A 21,695-nucleotide genomic window follows, 5' to 3' on the forward strand; every position below is an offset into this window, starting at 1 on the left:
AAAAAAAAAAAAACACTCAAATTAATTATTTGAAAAAGAACTCTGATCAAAATTAGAGAACACTTACAGATACAGTGGGTAGAGAAAAGAATCACCCCCCTTTAAAATAATCACATTTTGTTGTTTGGCAGCCTGAAGTGAAGACAGACACAGATTTTGTTTTATCCAGCAGTATTTACTCAGTGCAACTTATAACATCCAAGTGAAAGATATAACACCAACATGTCAGAAAAAAATCACCCCCTTGTGTCAGTATTTTGTTGAACCCCTTTTGCTTTAATTACAACCTTTAGTCTGTTGGTATGTCTCTACTAACTTTGTACATCTAGACTTTGCAATATTTGCCCACTCTTCTTTGCAGAACTGCTCAAGTTCAGTTAAATTTGATGGTGACCATTTGTGGACTGCAGTCTTCAAGTCATTCCACAGATTTTCAATGGGGTTTAAGTCTGGGCTCCTACTAGGCCATGCAAGGACATTCACCCTTTTCTCCTTTAACCACTGTGTGATCAGTTTTGCTTTATGCTTTGGGTCATTGTCATGTTGGAAGGTAAATCTTCTTCCCATTGACATCTTTCTGGCAGAGGGCAGAGGACAAGAATTTGACGGTATTTTGCCTCATCCATTTTTCCTTCTATCCTGGAATGGTGTTATTTGGATGGTGGGCTGTATTGGATTTCAAAGCTCACCAGTCATTCAAAGTGAGGGCCTCTACAATTTCTAAAACATTTTGACAGCTAAAACCCTATAAAAAAATTTATTGTAATCTTCTTTTGTGCTACAGTAGTTACTGTTCTCTAATTTTGATCACTGTCTTTTCCTCAAAATAAAGGTTTTTGTTGAAATTCTTTGGTTATTTCGTCAAACATGTTAGTATAACAGAGGTATATAGTAATTTAATCAATGAAGATTAACAATATTTCAGAAAAAAAAAAATCAAGTATTTATAAAGTGTTCTCTAATTTTGATCTCCGCTGTAAAACAATAAAGGAATAGTTCACCCAAAAATGAACATTTCCTAAAACTTTACTAACCATCCATCCAAGGCATAGATGAGTTTGTTTCTTCATCGGAACAGATTTGGAGAAATTTAGCACAAGTAATCCACATGACTCCAGTCTATCAAATAAAGTCTTGTGAAATTAAAAAATGTGGGTTTTACTGGAGAATAGATGCCTCAAACAAATGGATAGAGGTCTCAAACATCTCAGTGATGGATTTGTTTCTTACAAACACTCAGCTTTTCGCTTCACAAGATGTTAATTGATGGAATGGAGTTGTTTGGATTACTTGTGGATTATTGTGATGTTTTTATCCGCTGCTCATTCTCTCAGCATCTATCCACTGCAGAGTATTCACTGGTGAGCAAGTGATGTAATGCTAAATTTCTGCAAATCGGTTCTGATTATGAAAAAAAAAAAACACTAATCTACATCTTGAATGACCCGAGGGTGACTAAATTATCAAGAAATTTTCATTTTGGGGTGATAATTCGTGGTTAATTTATCATATTTTGCCCCCTCCAATCCTGAATATGTATTTACATTGAAAGCAACCACGTTACAGAGTGATGTCGAGGTAATCATGTGAATCAGATTAATTTGTTATTATTTGCTTTGTAACACACAAAACTGCCCAAAAGCATTGAAGGGTCAGAATCTAAACTTGCTATATAAATTAATTACTATTTGTAGCATGTTTTGCTATGATGAGCTTTCTGGACATTAAAAATAATGAGTGGAGAGCTCAGGCCCATATATACACTGCTCATATATACACTGTATAGATAGATAGATAGATAGATAGATAGATTATGATTAACACAGAGTCATTTAATTTTAAAACTTTTTTGCTATTAAATTAACTGATAACATTGCAATCAAGATTTTATGAGAAGAAGAAAGAACATATTGACTGGACCCTCCCATGAACAAGCAGTTCATGAGAATGTACAGCCTGTGTCCTTGGCAACAACAAACTGATGGACGGGACATGACATTCAGTTGGTGGCTGAATCGATGACACCCAATACCAATCCGACCTACTTGTTATATAGGACAATATCGGGTCTCCATACATAACTACTAGGTATACGGATGGTATCAATCCCATCGTAGTCTGTCTTATTCCAGGTGAGGTAGGCATCAAACCACACCTGACGAATCCACAAGTATGTTGTGAGGATCTGGTTTCTTTCATCCTAGGAAAAAAGGTTGGAGCTTTATATGGGTTTAATATGGGTTTAGAGCCCATATTAATAAATATATTCCAGTCAGCAAAATAAACATCAAAATCACTGATCAGTTAAAATCAGTTGAAATGTTAATTGATGTGACACAAATTTTGTCAGGAATTGATTGAAAAATACATTGAAATGTATATGTACAATGTATATGTATATATTACATCAATGTACAAAAATACCACAAACTGTCAAACACATCTTATCAGCAAACATACACTCATTTTCATCCTTCTCTCCACTCTCTGAGGTATGATGAACATGCTTGAATTACAAAGAATTTTTATATTTTTTTGTGAGGCATGTTAAAAATAAATATAATATAATAATATGTGGTATAACTGTCTAGAGATTGTATAAAGACAAAAAAGTCTTATTAAAAGTCTGCGTGTCTTGAGTTAATTAAATTTAGCATAATCTTTTATTATTTTAATTTTTTTTTAATAAACAGTTTGTATTAAGATGGCAACATGTCACAGTAAAAATGATGTCAGTAAGTTTCTGATAATACAATAATATGTACAAGATAATCTGACCTTTTAATCAATGTTATGTCAAGTTTGCAATGATGGACTATACAGTATGTCTAAGTTTAATATATGTCGCACTAAATCTCTAAATTTAGTTCAGGTTCATGATTCAGAAATTGAAGACATTTGTTAAATATTTCAAAAATAGTAAAAAAAAAAATAGCAATTACGATGTGTATTCAATATGTAAGGAAAGGTGTATACATGGTGCTTCCATGTGTATTCAAGGTGTAAGGAAAATATTGACTTAATGATTGTACAAGCTGGCATTTTACAATCATTAAATCAAAATATTTGTTAAAATTTGAATTTTTTTTTTTTTAAATATATGGATCCAACATACTTACAAAAATTACATTTCTTATCATGTGTGTTTTAAGATATTTAAGGCTAGCCACTACAAGCAAAACCATAGTTCCCTATCGATACTTCACTCGTACTGCGTCTGCTAAGACGCTATGGGGAAAACTCCTTTTTCTCCGATGACTGTAGCCTTTTTTAATAATGCAGTGTAACTGCACGGCCATTGGTTCGTGCAGTGAATTAAAAACGAACCAATGGCTCGGCAGCAGAGCTGCACGAGCCTATGGCAACTAAGCCCACCAGAGCAATGGGAGGGGCCATCTGGCTATATAAGCGGGCATGTCGCCATAGGATCCTCAGATTTCTTCTCCTTCAGCGATGACCACGATCTTCGCTGATACTACGAGATATGAAGCTTCGCCGTAGAAACTCCTCTCAGCGGATCAACACCTCGGCTGACTTCACCCACAGCAGCACCAGTCTTCCGGATCTCCTGCCGCAATCCGGCGATTTATAAAAGAGCAAATTTAACACGGCATTGTTGCAAATGTTTTTGTCGCTCGTGTGCAGGGCTCCCCTGCACACCGCTGATGGTCACGGTGAGTGCATCCCATGCTTGGGGAAATCCCATGTTGAGGATGCACTCAAGGAGACGGAATGTCCTCACTGCGAGGATATGAGTCTCTCCTCTCTTTCTTTTTAGAAAGCGTCCCCACCCCTCGCGCCCTCCCATTTTCTTCCTCCCAGGAGCCTGCAAGGAAAAAACAGCGGGCCAGACGATCAAGCTCATGCTGGCCCTGCCCCCCGTGCCTCGCTCTCTCCGCATAGAGAGGCTTCCCCCATCCTCTTCTCCCAGCCAGACCAGCATCCCTCCGCGGCTGTGAGCGACCTGGTCTCATTTGGTTGGAGCAAGTGTGACGCACTTGATGACAGCATGTCGTTGGCGGCTTCAGATGCAGAGGAGCTGTCGGGCTCAATCAACAACCCCGCCTCCTACCGCCTACGGAGCACAGCGAGCCCAAGTCAGGCATGGACGCCAAACTGATTCGTGTCCTGTCAAAGGCTGTGGTAGAGCTGGGTTTGGAGTGGTCTCCACCAGAAGAGCCCACTCGCAGCCACCTGGATGAATGGTTCTTGCCTAGGCGCCGTCAAGCCCCTCGTCAATGAGCTTCACCATTCTTTCCGGAAGTTCATGATGAACTCACCAGGTCGTGTTATGAAACGGATGTTCAGGATGACTACTTTGAAACAGATCCTCTCACAGATGTCCCCAGGGGACTGCTTCTTTCCCTGGATCTGAAAGACGCGTACTTTCACATCCAGATAGCCCCTCATCACAGATGATTCTTGAGATTCGCCTTCGAGGGAGTGGCATATCAATACACGGTCCTTCCATTTCGACTGTCCCTGGCTCCCCGCACTTTTACGAAATAAAACTATCTCACAGATCCTTTCTCCTCAGCCACTTAGAATGCCTGGGGCTCAGGGTCAATTTTGCCAAGAGCACTCTGTCTCTCAGCCAACGGATATCATTCCTGGGAGCAGTTTTTGACTCAGCCCAAATGAGGGCCAGAACATGCACTGGATATAAAGCAGCTCACAGCCTCTTTCAAAATAAGAGTCTCTCACCCCCTCAAGACTTTTCAGAAGATGATGGGTCTCGTGGCCTCCACATCTCCGGTGCTACAGCTGGGCCTGCTTTGCATGTGGCCCCTTCAGTACTGGCTGAAACCGCTAGTTCCGTCCCACGCCTGGCATCTCGGACGCCTTCATGTCAAGGTGGACCAGGCCTGTGTGGCAGCTCTGGCCCCTTGCAAAGACTCTCAGTGGATGGAACGGGGTGTGCCCCTGGGAATGGTCTGCAGAAGGAAGGTAGTCTCGACAGACACTTACAACATGGGTTGGGGAGCACTGTGCGATGGCAAACCGGCTTTTGGCCTCTGGTCGAAAGAGGCAGGTCGGCTGCACATTAACTGCCTGGAAATGCTGGCAGTGTGTTTGGGGCTTAATCTTAATTTATTGGGACATAAATCGCCAGGGAGGACTCTCCTCGAAGCGCCTCTTTACTCTAATAGAGCGCATCTTGGAATGAGCTCAGCTCAGCTTGTGTTCGCTGAGAGCAACACATGTACTGGGCAGGTTGAACCAAGGAGCGGACATGCTGTCTCGGAGCAATGTCCCCTTGGAAGAGTGGATGCTCCACCCACAAACGATTCAGAAAATCTGGGAGATTTTTGGCAAGGCAGAGGTCGACCTCTTTGCCTCAAAAGACAACTCTCATTGCCCAACTTATTTCTATAGGGACGTGGACGCGTTGGCCCACAACTGGCCCAACCGCCTCCTTTACGCTTTTCCCCTTTTAATCAGGGAGCATGGGCACAAGGTTCTGTTAGCAGCCCCACTCTGGAGGAACCAACACTGGTTCGCAGAGCTGTCTCAGCTGCTTGTAGCAGCTCAATGGCCCATTCCCCTGAGACGAGACCTCCTTTCTCAGGCGAACAGAACGATATGACACCCCCAGCCTGAACTGTGGGCTCTGCACCTGTGGCCTCTTGATGGGAGCCTGCGGACCTCCCCGAGAGCGTATTAATAACGCAGTGTAACTGCACGGTCATTGGTTCATGCAGTGAATTAAAAACGGACCAATGGCTCGACAGAGGAGCTGCACGAGCCTATGGCGACAAAGCCCGCCAGAGCCCGCCAGAATGGGTGGGGCCATCTGGCAATATAAGCGGGCATGTCGCCATAGGATCCTCAGGTTACTTTCGACTGAAGCGACGACTGAGTCATGCAGCTACATAGCACGGCCAGTTACACAGTACTCGTTCCCGTATCTCAGGGAACCGAGGTTACGTTAGTAACCGAGTACATTCCCTATCAATACTTCACTCATACTGCATCTGCTAAGACGCTATGGGGAACCAGTACAATCCCGCCGTGCTATGCTAGAGGAACGACTCATATTTGAACCTGCCTTAAGCACCACAATGGGCCCAGAGGGGCCAAGTCATTTGCAGGGAAGCCCCAAAGGAGGCAATAGGGCTAAACTCACAGAGGTCAGCTTAGCCATGAGTAATTGTTCCAAGAAAAACTCCTACAGCTTCAGCACTCAGTGAGGGCCAAGAGCGTAAGAAGGAAGGTAAAGCCTAAGCACTGGTTGCCCTAAGACAATAATGAGCCCATTACGCAGAAAGGACCCGGGCCTGTAAGGCCTGGACATCCAGATTACAGAACCTGGCAAATGTGGACGGCGAGGCCCAGCCGGCCGCTGCACAGATCTCTGCAATGGACCCACGCCCAAGACGAGGCCATACTTCTAGTCGAATGGGCTCTTACTCCCATGGGGCAGTTTAGGCCCAAAGAGGAGTACGTTAGCGCAATAGCGTCAACTATCCAACTGGAGAGTCTCTGCTTAGTGACCGGAAGCCCTTTGGTGCGGCCACCAAAGCAAATAAATAGTTGTTCCGACTGCCTGATCGGGGCGGAACACTCAATATAAATCCTCAATGCCCTGACGGGGCAGAGTAAATTCAACTCCTGGTCATCCTCCGAGGGAGGAAGTGCCGATAGAGTTATAACCCGTGCTCTGAACAGAGTGGAGAGCACCTTAGGTATGTACCCGTGCCTTGGTTTCAGGCCTTAGAGTCGTTGGGCCCGAATTTAAGGCAGGAGGGGCTCACAGAGAGCACCTGCAGATCTCCCATCCACTTTACCGATGCTAACGCCAGTAGCAGAACAGTTTTTAGCATCAGGGAACGAAGGTCAATGGATTGTAGCAGCTCAAAGGGAGGGCACTTTAGAGCCCTCAGCACCGTGGACAGATTCCTTGTAGGTACAGTGGCGGGGCAAGGAGGGTTAAGCCTCCTAGACCTTTTCAAAAAGCAAACAACCAGGTTGTTCCTGCCCACCGATTGGCCGGTGTGATAGGCTTCTCTGGCTGCTACATAGACCTTGAGCGTGGAAGGGGAACGGCCCTTGTCCAACAGATCTTGCAGGAAGGACAATATCAGAGATATGTCACAGGAAGTTGGATCTTCGCCGCGGGTCGTGCACCAGGTGGAGAAGACCGACCATTTAATGGCATAGATGTGTCTCGTAGACATTTCTCTAGCCTGAGAGATTGTTTTTAAAAAAGGCTTCAGTCATCGGAGAAAAAGGAGTTTTCTCCATAGCGTCTTTGCAGATGCAGTACTCGTTCCCGTATCTCAGGGAACCGAGGTTACGTTAGTAACCGAGTATGTTTTTTGGTAACAATTTTTTTAAGGACCAATTCTCACTATTAACTAGTTGCTTATTAGCATGCATATTATTAGCATATTGGCTGTTTATTAGTACTTATAAAGCACATATTAATGCCTTATTCTGTATGAGCATATTTTACATCCCTTAATCCAGCGGCATACCTAAACTTAACAACCTTACTAAGTATTAATAAGCAGCAGATTAAAAGTTTATTGAGGGAAAACTTTTAATTAATAGTGAATATGTGTTTGTTTTTTTTTGTTTTTTTGTTTTTTTCATGCACTGGTCATTTTTGAGATTTTGGATTAATATGCTTCTTTCATGCCTCTTTCAGACTAGTCAAAATAAAATTTTATTGCATAAATAATTTTCATATTTAAGCAACATTTTAGAAAATGTGTAAAACAAAACAACTGTTAAAGCACTGTAATTAATCAGCTGGGGAATATATGGTGATATGTTTACAAATGTTTCATCTGTAGAGTCTTGCCAAAGCACAACTCAAAAGGGCAAAGTTAGGAAAAAATCATCAGAGAGAACGAGACTGAGAAAGAATGTGTGATTGACTGCAAGTCATTACCATGTCGATGATCTGGGAGAGAGTGATCTGTAAGGTGACGTTAATGATGTTGTCCGTGTCCTCCACAGGCCTCAATGCATTGGTGTAATTCACAAATAAATCATTCAGCAGCTTAAATGCATATCTCCCCTGGGCACACAAACAGACTGTCGAAAAGGAAGAGAAAAATGAGAGAGTGGATTTACATTTGGCTGATTTGTTTTATTTACATTGATTAATCCATTGAGACACAAAGTCAACTGGTGGTTCCTTGAGTATGTTGAGTAAAACCGCTATTCTCATGTCCTTAATAAGATTGGTGGCTTGTGATGGAATAGATTAGTGTGTCCAGAGCTGATGAAAAATGAGCACTTGAGGCATTTGTTCATTTTTCTATGGCAATAAGCCCATCAGACCTTCAGCACTCTATGGAGTCAGTAATGGTTCCCCTCTGAAAAATGATAATTCTGAACAATTACAGTCAAACCACAAACAATTTTACTTGCTTAATTATCTTTGTTTGATGTAGAAGAAAGTGAAATTATTCCCTGTTCTGATTTCTCAAATCCCCAGATTATTTATGACAATTGGATTTGACTAGGACAAATAAACAAGAATAATATAATTCAGCAAAGCATTAGACAAAACAATTTGCTACACACATTTTCCTTATTTATAAATGGGGGAAAACAATTATATTTTCAATAAAAATATTCAGGATATAAAAGTGTGCAAAAAAATTAAATATTACTTTCTCCAGTAAAAAAGTATTCTTGTATGAATTAGGAGAGAAACATGCAACAGATCAAGCACTGCTTACAAGTGAAAACAGTTCTAAACAAATGTCAGTGTTGGGTTTATATATATATATATATATATATATATATATATATATATCAGAAGCAATGAGGGTTTGCAGATGCAGTACTCGTTCCCGTATCTCAGGGAACCGAGGTTACGTTAGTAACCGAGTATGTTTTTTGGTAACAATTTTTTTAAGGACCAATTCTCACTATTAACTAGTTGCTTATTAGCATGCATATTATTAGCATATTGGCTGTTTATTAGTACTTATAAAGCACATATTAATGCCTTATTCTGTATGAGCATATTTTACATCCCTTAATCCAGCGGCATACCTAAACTTAACAACCTTACTAAGTATTAATAAGCAGCAGATTAAAAGTTTATTGAGGGAAAACTTTTAATTAATAGTGAATATGTGTTTGTTTTTTTTTGTTTTTTTGTTTTTTTCATGCACTGGTCATTTTTGAGATTTTGGATTAATATGCTTCTTTCATGCCTCTTTCAGACTAGTCAAAATAAAATTTTATTGCATAAATAATTTTCATATTTAAGCAACATTTTAGAAAATGTGTAAAACAAAACAACTGTTAAAGCACTGTAATTAATCAGCTGGGGAATATATGGTGATATGTTTACAAATGTTTCATCTGTAGAGTCTTGCCAAAGCACAACTCAAAAGGGCAAAGTTAGGAAAAAATCATCAGAGAGAACGAGACTGAGAAAGAATGTGTGATTGACTGCAAGTCATTACCATGTCGATGATCTGGGAGAGAGTGATCTGTAAGGTGACGTTAATGATGTTGTCCGTGTCCTCCACAGGCCTCAATGCATTGGTGTAATTCACAAATAAATCATTCAGCAGCTTAAATGCATATCTCCCCTGGGCACACAAACAGACTGTCGAAAAGGAAGAGAAAAATGAGAGAGTGGATTTACATTTGGCTGATTTGTTTTATTTACATTGATTAATCCATTGAGACACAAAGTCAACTGGTGGTTCCTTGAGTATGTTGAGTAAAACCGCTATTCTCATGTCCTTAATAAGATTGGTGGCTTGTGATGGAATAGATTAGTGTGTCCAGAGCTGATGAAAAATGAGCACTTGAGGCATTTGTTCATTTTTCTATGGCAATAAGCCCATCAGACCTTCAGCACTCTATGGAGTCAGTAATGGTTCCCCTCTGAAAAATGATAATTCTGAACAATTACAGTCAAACCACAAACAATTTTACTTGCTTAATTATCTTTGTTTGATGTAGAAGAAAGTGAAATTATTCCCTGTTCTGATTTCTCAAATCCCCAGATTATTTATGACAATTGGATTTGACTAGGACAAATAAACAAGAATAATATAATTCAGCAAAGCATTAGACAAAACAATTTGCTACACACATTTTCCTTATTTATAAATGGGGGAAAACAATTATATTTTCAATAAAAATATTCAGGATATAAAAGTGTGCAAAAAAATTAAATATTACTTTCTCCAGTAAAAAAGTATTCTTGTATGAATTAGGAGAGAAACATGCAACAGATCAAGCACTGCTTACAAGTGAAAACAGTTCTAAACAAATGTCAGTGTTGGGTTTATATATATATATATATATATATATATATATATATATATAAGAGGACAACAGGGAATGGACTTCTTCACTGGAAGAATCATTTTTGTGGATTATGGACCCACATTTTGTCTAGAACCCAGAAGTAACAGTTTAAAAGTTAAAACAATGGATTTGTAACAAACATGCAATGTTTCACTTCACAGAAAGTGATATAATGCTAAATTTCTCCAGATCTGTTCAGATGAAGAAACAAACTCATCTAAAATCATAATTCTGGAGGGCCTGAGGGTGAGTACATTTGCAGCCAATTTAAATTTTTGGGTGAGCTATTCCTTTAAACTGTAGTTCCAAGTTATAAACTCTGTATTGTGTACTCTGTATATTGGATTTGTCTGCCAGCTCAGGGCAGATTGATGCCTCAGTTATGATGAATGAGAGTGCTGCTAAGGGACTCAGCAAGTGCCAGAAACAGGAGAGCTACAATAATCTTTCAAACTGCAGCCCATGGGCGTCGCTAGGCTATAGCCCCCCTAAAATGACTACTCAGCCCCCCTAAAATTTTGCGATTAGCTCAATAAACTGTACATGAATTCGTGATCGCCTCAATCCCCTTTAAATTTCATATGAAAACAGCGGCAGACTTCGATTGGCTCCTCTCCGTCTTTGCGTTCTTTTTCAATCCACAGACCGCGGCGGCGCAGAGCGAGAAACAGAGGACAATGTGTGTGTTTATCGATAGATTGTTATCATATCTGCATCTGTGCAGTTCTTTGCCATAAATCCAGTTTACAAAATATCATGGGGGACCAATAATCGGTTCCCCATCTACTGTAGCCTAAGTTTTCACTGCGTTCACCCCTCATCACACCACAGCTGTTTCCTCCAGTGAAAATGAAGCACATATGAACGCATACTTTATAAAACGATTATGTTGCCATTTTCATTTGAAAATGTGACTTTCACTATAATACACATTCCAGTGCATGTGGCAAAGAGGTTTGCATACTTGAGCTAAGGAGAGTTGTACTAGAAATGCAAACTGTAAAATGTTGTGTTTGTACAGTAAACAGGTTGTGTGTGTGAGACCATGAAGACTTGAATTTGGCTTATTCAGTACTCAAATGTTATACCTATCTATGCAATACAGTGGAATACTGCAATAAGTTTATTATACGACCCCTATTAATCAAAAAAAAATTGTATTATTTATATATATTTTTTATTATTAGGCTATTATTATTATCCTCACCGGGGGTTGAGCCCCCCCACCCCGTTGAAAAAAACAGCATATGCTGGTTAGGTATGTTTTGAAGCTGGGATGCTGGTTTGAGCTGGTTTAAGCTGGTCCTTTTCTGGTTTATGCTGGTCCTTTTGCTGGTTTATGCTGGTCATGTGCTGGCAAAGGACCAGCATAAACAAGCAAAAGGACCAGCATAAACCAGCAAAGAACCATCTTAAACCAGCGTCAAAACATACCTAACAACTCATTGCATTTGTATTTTAGGCTTATCTGCTTGCCTGTACATATTAATACGGTGTATACTGAATTTGATTGCATAATATCCATGCATTAATCCACATTACGCATCTCTTTCTATAGAAAAAAACGTGCAATTTAGTGTGCTGTGTTCGTATTATGGGTTCACCTGTTTGCCTGTGTTTAGTGTTCATCCTCCATGAAGTGTATAATGAATTTGGTCTGTCTTACATGAGTACTATCATTTATCTATCTATCTTATATATATATATATATATATATATATATATATATATCAGAGGACAACAGGGAATGGACTTCTTCACTGGAAGAATCATTTTTGTGGATTATGGACCCACATTTTGTCTAGAACCCAGAAGTAACAGTTTAAAAGTTAAAACAATGGATTTGTAACAAACATGCAATGTTTCACTTCACAGAAAGTGATATAATGCTAAATTTCTCCAGATCTGTTCAGATGAAGAAACAAACTCATCTAAAATCATAATTCTGGAGGGCCTGAGGGTGAGTACATTTGCAGCCAATTTAAATTTTTGGGTGAGCTATTCCTTTAAACTGTAGTTCCAAGTTATAAACTCTGTATTGTGTACTCTGTATATTGGATTTGTCTGCCAGCTCAGGGCAGATTGATGCCTCAGTTATGATGAATGAGAGTGCTGCTAAGGGACTCAGCAAGTGCCAGAAACAGGAGAGCTACAATAATCTTTCAAACTGCAGCCCATGGGCGTCGCTAGGCTATAGCCCCCCTAAAATGACTACTCAGCCCCCCTAAAATTTTGCGATTAGCTCAATAAACTGTACATGAATTCGTGATCGCCTCAATCCCCTTTAAATTTCATATGAAAACAGCGGCAGACTTCGATTGGCTCCTCTCCGTCTTTGCGTTCTTTTTCAATCCACAGACCGCGGCGGCGCAGAGCGAGAAACAGAGGACAATGTGTGTGTTTATCGATAGATTGTTATCATATCTGCATCTGTGCAGTTCTTTGCCATAAATCCAGTTTACAAAATATCATGGGGGACCAATAATCGGTTCCCCATCTACTGTAGCCTAAGTTTTCACTGCGTTCACCCCTCATCACACCACAGCTGTTTCCTCCAGTGAAAGGGGGAGCAATAATCGGTTCCCCATCTACTGTAGCCTAAGTTTTCACTGCATTCACCCCTCATCACACCACCGCTGTTTCCTCCAGCGAAAATGAAGCACATATGAACGCATACTTTATAAAACGATTATGTTGCCATTTTCATTTGAAAATGTGACTTTCACTATAATACACATTCCAGTGCATGTGGCAAAGAGGTTTGCATACTTGAGCTAAGGAGAGTTGTACTAGAAATGCAAACTGTAAAATGTTGTGTTTGTACAGTAAACAGGTTGTGTGTGTGAGACCATGAAGACTTGAATTTGGCTTATTCAGTACTCAAATGTTATACCTATCTATGCAATACAGTGGAATACTGCAATAAGTTTATTATACGACCCCTATTAATCAAAAAAAAATTGTATTATTTATATATATTTTTTATTATTAGGCTATTATTATTATCCTCACCGGGGGTTGAGCCCCCCCACCCCGTTGAAAAAAACAGCATATGCTGGTTTTTTCGAAAATGAAAATCCTAGAATCGCCCCTGGATATTTTTTTGTGACAATGAATCTATTTCACCAGTAGGGGGGCCACCACCAGTGAGAAATGTGTCCCTTCTCTCCTGTGCTGTATCTTTTTTCGCTTTCGCTTTGAGGTTTTTCCAGCAGGCTTTCAGACTATTTACGTCGCATAAGTTTATTATACGACCCCTATTAATCAAAAAAAAATTGTATTATTTATATATATTTTTTATTATTAGGCTATTATTATTATCCTCACCGGGGGTTGAGCCCCCCCACCCCGTTGAAAAAAACAGCATATGCTGGTTAGGTATGTTTTGAAGCTGGGATGCTGGTTTGAGCTGGTTTAAGCTGGTCCTTTTCTGGTTTATGGTCCTTTGCTGGTTTATGCTGGTCCTTAGCTGGTCATGTCCAGCTTAAGACCAGCTAAGGACCAGCATAAACCAGCAAAGGACCAGTTTAAACCAGCTCAAACCAGCATCCCAGCTTCAAAACATACCTAACCATCATATGCTGTTTTTTTCAACAGGGAGGTGCGCTGTTTTTTTGTTTTTTTTTACAAAAAGCCGATCTGCACAAATAAATGAAAAGGAATTAAAATTATAGACTTGCATGTTATTAGATCAGATATTAATGAGTATTAGAGGAGAAAAGTGAGCGAATTATTAGTGAAATATTTAATTTAAAATCACACAACTTTGCAGCATGTAAATATGGAAAATAAGATCAACGAGACATAACGACTGTGTTCACAAGTTTTGATATAGGATATTTTTGTTATAGGATAAATATTGTAAGTTCCGCATTATCAAACCAACAATGTCCAGAGCAAAGAAATGTGAAAATGAAATGCAGCTAACATACTTTTGTGGGACGATGTCGGTGACTCCAGCTGGTCGGCAGTGGAATCGTCGTCGAATGGGTTGCGCAATGGGGTTATCTGTTGCGGAATCATCTGGATAATTTTTTTGTGACAATGAATCTATTTCTCCAGTAGGGGGGCCACCACCAGTGAGAAATGTGTCCCTTCTCTCCTGTGCTGCATCTTTTTTCGCTTTAGCTTTGAGGTTTTTCCAGCAGGTTTAGATTATTTACATCGCGCTTGTCCTTAATCCCCACAGAAGCATTGAAGTCAGCGGTTAGCTGGACCCAGGTGTCTTCTTTCTTTTTAATTGTCATGTTATCTGTCCTTTTGTCTTCGATTATCGTCCCATATTGCTCCATTAATTGATATAATAAATTTTTTTCATGGCTTGTAAAGTTTGAACTTCTAATACACTGCGCCATTTTCTCAGCCTGTATGGGTTATGCAAATGATCTGATAGTGGTTAATAACAGCAGTTTGTTTTTTTAAATTTAAAGTTCCATTAGGCTACTTGCAGGAGCCCTTTTGTGGTCACTCAAATGGAAACTGTAACGAGTGAAATACAACAAAAGAGTAACATTGTTGAAGTTTAGTAAGGCTACACTGAATCATAATTAATCGCAAGTGAAACCTTTAATCACAGGTTAATGTTTTAATGGCAGATTTGTTAATCTGTGTTTAAAATTAAGTGTGCAGCCCATATATTTAGTGGAACTATGGCCACACCGAGTGCAGCAGAGGAACTCTAGTGAGCAAGCACGTTTACTCAATTACTTTCTCCAGTTCCCTGAGGATGAGTGGTCAGCGCTTTCACCAGCGAATCAATTCAGTCCAAGTGCCAGACAACATAGCGCTCTAATGAAAGATAAAATGGAGGCTGTGGTGTGAAAAGGATGTGTGAGATCCAGCTGGCAGCGCTGCTGTCCTGCAGCATGAACTGAGCAAATGTGCAGAAAGTATCAAATTGTTGTAAGCAAAAACACTGGTATTAAAGATGCTTCTTTAGACAAAATGCAAAAATGCATGGAATTTGTGGGTCATATATAGTTACTATTTGGGTAGTTTCCACAGATAAAAAATTTTTTTAAGATAGCAAATGTAATAATACATTAATTATATTTAAAAAAAAGAAAGAAAATGTGTGGACTTGAGAATAAGCAAAATTGCTCAAAGTCAAGAGTGTAAATTACAAATTCTTCATAATTTCAGACACTAATACATACAGACCACTCACAGGATTCCCATTGCTGCATAATTAATAATAATTGGGGAAAATAAATAAATAAACTCCAAAGGGAATTAAATCAGTTCTGGATATTTCTGGGACTGCTGGTCTTTGTCTACATGCCTCTATGGTATTGTAAACACGAATTATTTGGGTCAATTCTCTTGAACAACATATCAGGTTGATAAGAATATAACACAAATTGTAAGTTATAGATCAGTGCTGTCATCTGTTCACTGTTGTCATTAGAATTCACAGATGTTCCAGATTAGTGTAGGACATGTCCATCTCAGAATCTCTTGGAGTGATGTTCATGTGAAAACTGATGCTTAATTTAGAATTTTCATCTTCATCAAGTATAATATTTAAGAATTCTCATTGATATGTCTATATCTACCAAATAACCAAACAGACACACCAAAACATACAAAAACTTAATTCTGGGGCAATAAAATTTGCAATAAAAAAAAAATAATACACAGAAACACATAGCCGGTATAAGGAGTATAAAACACTAATGTTAGTTCTATCAATAAATGTAAGTAATTTCAATCTTTTTTCAAACTAAGGTATAGTCGACATATAAATACGAAAAATACGCTGGAAGTGAGCGCAGTCTTACCTGGAATAAAACCACTGGTGATAAACAAATGAAGAGAAGCCAGAATGACACTTGGATTCATTTTGTGGCGTGAAAGAGGAATAAAATCTCTTCTGTGGTCTCATAAAGGCAGATGCAGCATTTCTCAGGTATTCCCATAGTTCAGTACCGTTTTGTTATCAGGCAGCGCAAGATCCATGCGCAACTCGCGAAGCGATAGAAGTGTCGCGTGCTAATTACAGTAGTGATGATGACGAAGAGTGTCAGTACTAGATATGGAGTACTGTTACTCGAGCTCAACAGAAAGATGTGTCGTATGGTAAAGTGAGAGCGTTGCTGTAGTTATGAGACGAGTACTTAGAAAACACTACGAAAACGACTTTTGAGGTATAGTATTATAGTGTCGAGTGTGTGAACGTGAGTCACCGGCATGTCAGCTCGTGTGTTTGTCATTAAACGTATGACATATCAAATATTAAGAAATTATAAGCATTTTTACATTGGTCTCAAAGTTTTGGACCTCACTATAAACAGAATATATATACACAAATTTTTATTAAATGAAAATTATTTTATTCATCGTTTTATAAAAGAATTAAGCACATTAATGCAAAGCAATAATCAGACAGCCACAAACACCCATTCAAAGAATCTTAATTACCAGAAACATAATCTGCTTAATGTTTACAATGTTTTGAGAAAATAAACATTACGGGAAACAAGCGCATTACTAGTGGCTGATGCATTTGTAGCACTAAAAAAAAAATTTTTACCCTAAAAAAAAAAAAACCCTGAGGATGAAGGGTTCACATAATGCTGTAATGTAATTACATCAGCAAAACCCTATCCTAGTCAGATGAGATGTCAGGTTGACTTTGATTAAAGTTTTATAAGAATCACCAGTCACATATTGTTAAATACTTTAGAAACAAAATATATTTCTATCCACCTCTTAGATCAATAGCACTGAATTTATTTTGTTTTCCATTAGGCAAACCTTTAACAATAAGGTCTTTCAAATTAACATCTTGAAAATCCTACAAAAATAGATATGCCCACACTTTTACATTTTTAAATGTTGCCGTATATTTTGGTGTCAAGAGAGATTAATTTTAAATAAAAAAATGGTTAACCTCCTCAAAAAAGACCAAACCTTATTACAAGCCAGGTTGAGTAACCTTTATCATTTACACCCACAGAAGCATGCTTGCAACTTATAGACTAAGGCAGTCCATGGGAACAATAAAAATACTGTACTTACAAAAGGTATACACACAGTTACACTAAGATTTAAAAACACTGACTGAAAAAGAACGGTCAAAAGAAAATGTTTACATTTTTAAGTCTTTATGAATTGTTTGGTGGTCAGAGTACACTGTGGGCTCAAAACACACAACACAATATTAAATTTTAGCTTTGAATGGACCAGATGATACTTCACAATATAACTTTTTAACTTAATAGACAAATGTAAAAGTTCTCTGGCATTTTCCCTCTAAGTATCTTGGGCAGATGAAATTCGACAGGTGCATTCAAAGAGATACTTTAATAATTAATAAAGACACCCACATTCATTTCTAGAACTACAAAACAGGATTTGAAAGGGGAAAAAAGCTCCTACACAAACACACAAGGGAATGCTCTAATTCACAAATATTGTGCCTAAATATGCATCGAAAATTCAACCACGGCCTGAAACAGCCATTTAATTGGAGTGCTGAAGGTCAATCCAATCAAGACTCATGTTATTTCTGCAGAACTGATTGAGAATCATTTATCTTGATATTCAGTGACTGATAACATACTCTTGCAGGTAAGACTGAGTAAGGTTGCGCAGTTCCTCTAAAGCATAGTCCTCTGGCATGGGTAGACGTCCAATGTGTGGAGCAAGCTGGCAAAGAGGGATGTGTCGGGGATCTGGGGTGCCTTCACCACCTTGCTGGAGACTCAAGACCACCCGAAGGATGTTAGCCACACGTTTGGCCATCTCTAGAAGGCAAGAGAGATGCAGGGTTACAATTCTACAGCAATTATGTGGATTCAAATTGCAAATCAAACGAGGTTTTAAACTTCAGGCACCGAGGAACATAATTTCTAGCCAGTTACATAAATTAATGAGAAAAGCAGTTGAAATTAACTTAACAGCAACATTATTGCAGTATAAAGTTCCCACAAAACAGCCAATGATTTTCAGACCTGATTGCGCAAGTCGGTCTTTAGCTTTGGAGCAGGGGAGGCGCTCTATTCTGCTGCAGAGAGACGTCACCTCTGTATGCAGTCGCTCCAGCTCATAACCTGGGCTTTCCGTCTAGAGATAAAAGTAGAATACAATCATATTAGTAGTTCCTTAAACTTTTGTTATAGTTGAGCAACATACTATCCTGAACAGCAGGATACCTGTTGGATGTCCTGCAGTGTCTGAATGACATGGATATAATCAAGAAAGACTCGTCCAGACGTGTCCCAGTCCTGAATCTGAACACTGCGCTCTGGCACTGCTAACCCCTCTAGGAATTCCAGAAGGTACTTATGATTATCGTTAATGATGCAGTCTGAGGAAAAAAGACAGGAGGATGGAATTAGTACAGTTAGTACAACCATACAGTTTCATACAGAATTCATCAGCAGCTGCTAAAGAACAGAGCGTTCAATCATAAAATATGGATATAAAATGTTTTTTCCGTCGACAAAACCTATAAATTACAAAAAGTATAGCGTCTAATTTTCATAAGCTGGGGGACCAAATTTAATTTAAGTTACTACCCAAACTCCAAAACAATGCTTAAATCATGCAGCTTCAGTCAGATTTACTGAATAGAAAGTGTTGTTTGAGTTTAACAATTGTCAAGTAGTTACTTTTTTTGTTTCATAAAAGTCTATACTGCAAATTATTATACATTACAGAGCATTTTACAGTTATTTTCCTGATGACTTCAGTGTCCGATACAGCAAAGAAAGGCTCAAAGTTTAAACCACTTGCAGTTATGCTTATGTGTACAATGTAAATATGTTGTCTAGAACTGGGCAGCAAAATGAATGTGTAGCTTGCATTGCTGCAGACGTGACATTTTTTTAAGGGGCATTAAAAGTGTGTTTGTGTGCTTTTTGCTTATTCAAACCTGAGGCCAGGTGCTGGATGACCAGCCGATGGCAGTGATTCCAATGGCCGGCCTTGTAAAGGTGCAAAGCCTCACTACGTTTGTCTCCCTCTCTACAAGCACGGATGGCCTTGGCCTGATGGATCCACTGGATGGGGATGAGCAGCTTTTCCGTGAGAAACTGCTCTTTCTCCATTGACTCTTCTGTCTCCTCAAGGGAGCAATGCAAGTTGAGCATCTCTCTCACTGCACTCTCTCTACGCCTGCAAGCATTTACATAAAATGGAAATCATCTCATGTACAGTCACTCAAGTCATCCTGATCCTATCAAACCCAGACCTGTCAACCTTTGAAAAAGCTAAAGCTTTGAAGCTCCTTGATGGCTAATGTCAAAATCGTAATTGCACAATGTGCAAAATGCTAGACTTCACGTTAAATATTTTTCATAGGCTAGTACTCCGAGTCTGCACTCAGTTTGTGATATTCCTGTTATACAGTATTTTAGAGTAAACAGTAGGAATGCAACAATACAGTTAGTTTCAGTTTAAACACAGTTTTCAGTTTGGTTCTGATGGTTTGGCACAACAGAGTTCTCTTTAGCTATTTTAAATACTATTTAAAAAAATAAAGAAAAAACTCCAATACATAGTTGTACACTGTAGAAAAACATGGATTATCACATGTCTACCTTAAATTTATTTTGAGAGAAGTATTATTTTTATAGATTGGCCATTATTTAGTGCTATGAACACATGTAATGTCTGTTTCATTCATACTGGATACTAGAGGGCGCCCCTGTGCAGAAAGTCCACATATGCATCACCGAAGAAATAGAGCTCACGACTCCAGGAAATACCATACACGTGTTTCCTCATCTCAGCGCACGACTCACAGACACAAACAGCCAGTTTGGAGAGAAATAAAAAAAAAAAAACACGGAAAACGCTCTGATTGGTTGAACTCCTCATCTTTTTCTGTTGCTTATATACTGCGCGTGGACAGGTCACCGGGTTTTTGCGTAGTTTAGAGTGGCAAATCGTACCAGCGTACTTTAAGGTCAAAATGCGTACAGGTTGGCAGGTCTGCAAACCTATCAAGAACTAAATGAGTACTCCGGACAGAGCAGACACTTACCCAGAGTCAGGTATGTGCAGCAGCACGAAGATAGCCATCTCCCATAATCCCGCACTCTCCAGCTGGGCAGCATAGCTGGCATGAAGCAAGCCCTGGCATGAGATGGACAGGTGGTTGTAGTTAAGAGCTTGCAACACGTTCCACAGGTGCCAGCTCAGCCAGTAGTTCAGATGATCAGCAGTTACTGTGCTGGGATCAAGTAGCTGTTGTAAGCTGTAGTGCCTAAAGAGAGGAAAAGATCAATTCAGCCTGCATATATACACAGCAGTGGACACCATCTTTAATTAAAAACCAGGAAACAAAGAGGACACTATTACAAACCTGTCACTGTAAAGTTTGAGCAGGTGGAAGCAGATGTCATAGAGCGGCTTTTTGGAATCCGTCTCATTCATCTCTTCATCCAAACCCAACAACTCGACTTCATCTAAGTAAGGAGGTAAAGGAGGGCAAGCATACCTTTTCACTTCCTCTGAACCCTGAAACACACAAATACAGTTACAGCATTTTAGAATATATAATTACACAGTTCATCAAGAATCGGTGGCATCTCTCAACAAGGTGGTGCAGAAACATGGTGTATTTGCTGTTGCTAGTTCCCATGGTGCGTAATTCTATTTAAATCCAATTCTTCAAAAACACCTTCTTATTGCATTGACATTAAAGGGGTCATATGGTGCGATTTCAAGTTTTCCTTTCTCTTTGGAATATTACAAGCTGATTGTGCATAGATAAGATCCCTGAAGTTGCAAAGACTAAAGTCTCAAAACCAAAGAGATATACTTTATCAAAGTTAAGACTCTGCCACGCCCCCCTAAAACGGCTCGTTCTAACAGCCCCCACATATCTACCTCACTATGTGGAAATATTTGCATAATGCCGCCCAAATGTGCACGCAAAGAAAGAAGGCGTGGTTTCAGTAACCGAAGTTAGTGTTGAAGCAGCCATGTCAGGGAGACGCTGTGTGTTTCTAGGCGAAAGCAAAAGCACTTTATTTGGCCTTCCGAAAGTAGATGCATTTAGGAATCTTTAAGATTACTTACAACAGAACAGCAATGCATTTTATGGACGACCGTTTCGTGAACCTAAGAGAGGAGGTAATTCTGACTTTGCTATGACAATCTGGCGCTTCTGAATCAGCTACCGTTTTGTTATTAGTTTAAGTATTTGCTATTGATTGTTCAAATGCGGAGTTTTGCGCATCGTGTGTGTGTGTGCGCGAGCGAGCGAGCCAGAGAGAGAGAGAGAGAAAGAGAGCGCGAGAGAGAGAAAGAGAGAAAGAGAGAGCGAGAGAGAGAAAGAGAGAGAGAGAGCGAGTGAGAGAAAGAGAGAATGAGAGAGCGCGAGAGAGAGAATGAGAGAGCGCGAGAGAGAGAGGGGGAGGGGGGGGGGGACACATAACAAACAAAAACCA

At 39.5% G+C, this 21,695-nt stretch overlaps 2 protein-coding genes across 2 annotated transcripts in view; both read right to left on the minus strand.

Moving 5' to 3' along the window:
* The window catches only part of LOC107685497 (neuronal acetylcholine receptor subunit alpha-9-like), a 27,632-nt gene extending 13,092 nt beyond the window's left edge, over nucleotides 1-14,540 (minus strand). Inside the window, exons 1-4 of the mRNA XM_016482095.1 lie at nucleotides 14,457-14,540; nucleotides 9,435-9,563; nucleotides 7,898-8,026; nucleotides 2,046-2,200 (exon numbers count right to left, since the gene is read on the minus strand). Coding sequence (XP_016337581.1) covers nucleotides 2,046-2,200; nucleotides 7,898-8,026; nucleotides 9,435-9,563; nucleotides 14,457-14,540 — 497 coding nt within the window. The remainder of the gene's footprint in view (nucleotides 1-2,045; nucleotides 2,201-7,897; nucleotides 8,027-9,434; nucleotides 9,564-14,456) is intronic.
* A 2,140-nt stretch (nucleotides 14,541-16,680) lies between these two features.
* Nucleotides 16,681-21,695, minus strand: part of LOC107685471 (nuclear pore complex protein Nup98-Nup96-like) — a 19,618-nt gene continuing 14,603 nt past the window's right edge. Inside the window, exons 28-33 of the mRNA XM_016482063.1 lie at nucleotides 20,606-20,760; nucleotides 20,285-20,506; nucleotides 19,172-19,413; nucleotides 18,450-18,604; nucleotides 18,249-18,360; nucleotides 16,681-18,041 (exon numbers count right to left, since the gene is read on the minus strand). Coding sequence (XP_016337549.1) covers nucleotides 17,839-18,041; nucleotides 18,249-18,360; nucleotides 18,450-18,604; nucleotides 19,172-19,413; nucleotides 20,285-20,506; nucleotides 20,606-20,760 — 1,089 coding nt within the window. The 3' untranslated portion in view covers nucleotides 16,681-17,838. The remainder of the gene's footprint in view (nucleotides 18,042-18,248; nucleotides 18,361-18,449; nucleotides 18,605-19,171; nucleotides 19,414-20,284; nucleotides 20,507-20,605; nucleotides 20,761-21,695) is intronic.

Source organism: Sinocyclocheilus anshuiensis, unplaced genomic scaffold, assembly GCF_001515605.1.
Source record: "Sinocyclocheilus anshuiensis isolate Anshui unplaced genomic scaffold, SAMN03320099.WGS_v1.1 scaffold922, whole genome shotgun sequence".
Lineage (NCBI taxonomy): Eukaryota > Metazoa > Chordata > Actinopteri > Cypriniformes > Cyprinidae > Sinocyclocheilus > Sinocyclocheilus anshuiensis.